The 1,876-nt window shown below is 36.7% G+C and overlaps 1 protein-coding gene across 1 annotated transcript in view; it reads left to right on the forward strand.

Moving 5' to 3' along the window:
- Positions 1–885, forward strand: part of LOC137995600 (uncharacterized) — a 6,332-nt gene extending 5,447 nt beyond the window's left edge. Inside the window, exon 2 of the mRNA XM_068841127.1 lies at positions 860–885. Coding sequence (XP_068697228.1) covers positions 860–885 — 26 coding nt within the window. The remainder of the gene's footprint in view (positions 1–859) is intronic.
- Positions 886–1,876: the final 991 nt, after the last annotated feature.

Consider the following 1,876-nt stretch of genomic DNA (forward strand, 5'->3'; position numbering starts at 1 on the left):
TGAACAACGTAACAGCACAACTGAACAGCGTAACAGCACAACTGAACAGCGTAACAGAACAACTGAACTGCATAACGGAACACAGGTAGCAATTGGGAAAGACGTACAGACGAAGTAAAACTGACTTTGAACGCCAAACTGCTGTTCGCGATACGAAGCTCGACCATCGTAACAGGAAGGCAAAATGTAATAATAGCAAACTGAATTAGAATGGAGTATTGCAATTTGTAATTATAAAATGGCGTATTTCAACCTCGTAATAACGAACTTGCGAGTCATAATAGGAAGAACAAATTGCGTAATAAGAACTGCGAACTGCAAAACTGAATTTTGACCCTGATCACCCCCCATATACCTCAAGGATAGTTCCTTGGATCAATTCCCTTTGATTCGCTCATTTCTCCTTTCCTAACCTATGACACACTTGCCTGGGGTAACACATATTTCAACACAATTCATTTCTTTGGTTGCTAAATATAAAATGTTCCACTCAAATAACGGAAATTCACAAATAGAATACCAGAAGCGCAGCAGGTAAGTCACAAATTACGGTTATTAAGAGCGTGTCCGTGTAAGAACCGACCATTCACATTTTGGTGGAAAATGGATTAATTGCCCTCATTTTTTCTACACAAGTGAAGCAACATATGCAATGAACGAAAAGTGGCCTTTATTTCGCCAGATTCGCTTTCTTTATTTTTTGACGAGTTTTTTGTATAGGCAAGTCGAAAACCCCACAAAACCGGAAATTGAAACCCCAAATTTTGGTGGTTACGCGATGCATGCTAAAAGCTCGCACATATAACAAAACAACCTATTTTTTTCAGAATTACTTGATAATTTTTTCTTCTTTCCACAGAATTAAGAACTACAAGCTTATCTTAAACACAAGCAAAGCTATGATTTTTTTTCCCGAACCCTCTTAAAAACCTTTTTAGCATTTTTGCCAACATAGCCTCCATACAAACAGATTTTTTTCAAAAGTGGGACCTGTACATGAATGATGACTGTTATCAGCGTAATGTGCTAAGGCTAAGCTACAAATATCTGTATTAAAAGTTGTGGGCACTTGTAATTTTGGAGCACAAAAAACTCGAGCAAGTAGCCGAAAATTCAATATTTTGTGTAGAAATGACGAATCTCGCGACCTAACTGATATGAGTTTTAATTTTTGTCAGCAAGTGGTTTGATGTTACCTGATTAGATCTATTGAGTTTCAACGTTTGGAGATCTCAATGAGACTTATTTTACACCAAAAAATTGAGAATTCTTCGAAACCTTGCCTTGCTTTTGATTTCTAGCACTGATCATTGGTCGCCTTTGCGGTAACGTATCAAGCATTTTTGGTTGACGCAAGCGTTAGTTAAAAATCTCGTGTATACTATTTCCCACGAAATGAGATCCTTAATAGTTATATTGAGCTATTCACACCAATCCTTTTACTTTCTTGGTGTTATAGGTTTCTTATTCTTATATGGGGGTATAGGTTTCTTTGTGGGGAGTCATCGCCAAGGCCGGTAATTTGTATTAATTTTGTTCGTTTGATCGTTCATAAGTCTCTTTCACAAAATGCAGATTTGGTAAGAAATGAAGCAGGAAAGCTTATGGAGAGATCTTTAGCTACACTGATATCCGATATTGTAACTTTAAATAATTATCGCGGAAGTTTGCCGTTGTTCCACTAATAGCTGTATTTCTTTGTTTCTCACAAAAAAAAAACCGGGTTTAACAAAATGACCACTATTTTATGTTTTCTTTGCACATTGGAAGTTGCATTAAGTACGTTTACAACTGTAAAAGCTTTGAAAAAGCATAAACTAACTTCTACATAGCGAACAAGTTTCTTTCACTGCAACTGTTGTCACGCGTAACGCAT

Source organism: Montipora foliosa, chromosome 3, assembly GCF_036669935.1.
Source record: "Montipora foliosa isolate CH-2021 chromosome 3, ASM3666993v2, whole genome shotgun sequence".
NCBI lineage: Eukaryota > Metazoa > Cnidaria > Anthozoa > Scleractinia > Acroporidae > Montipora > Montipora foliosa.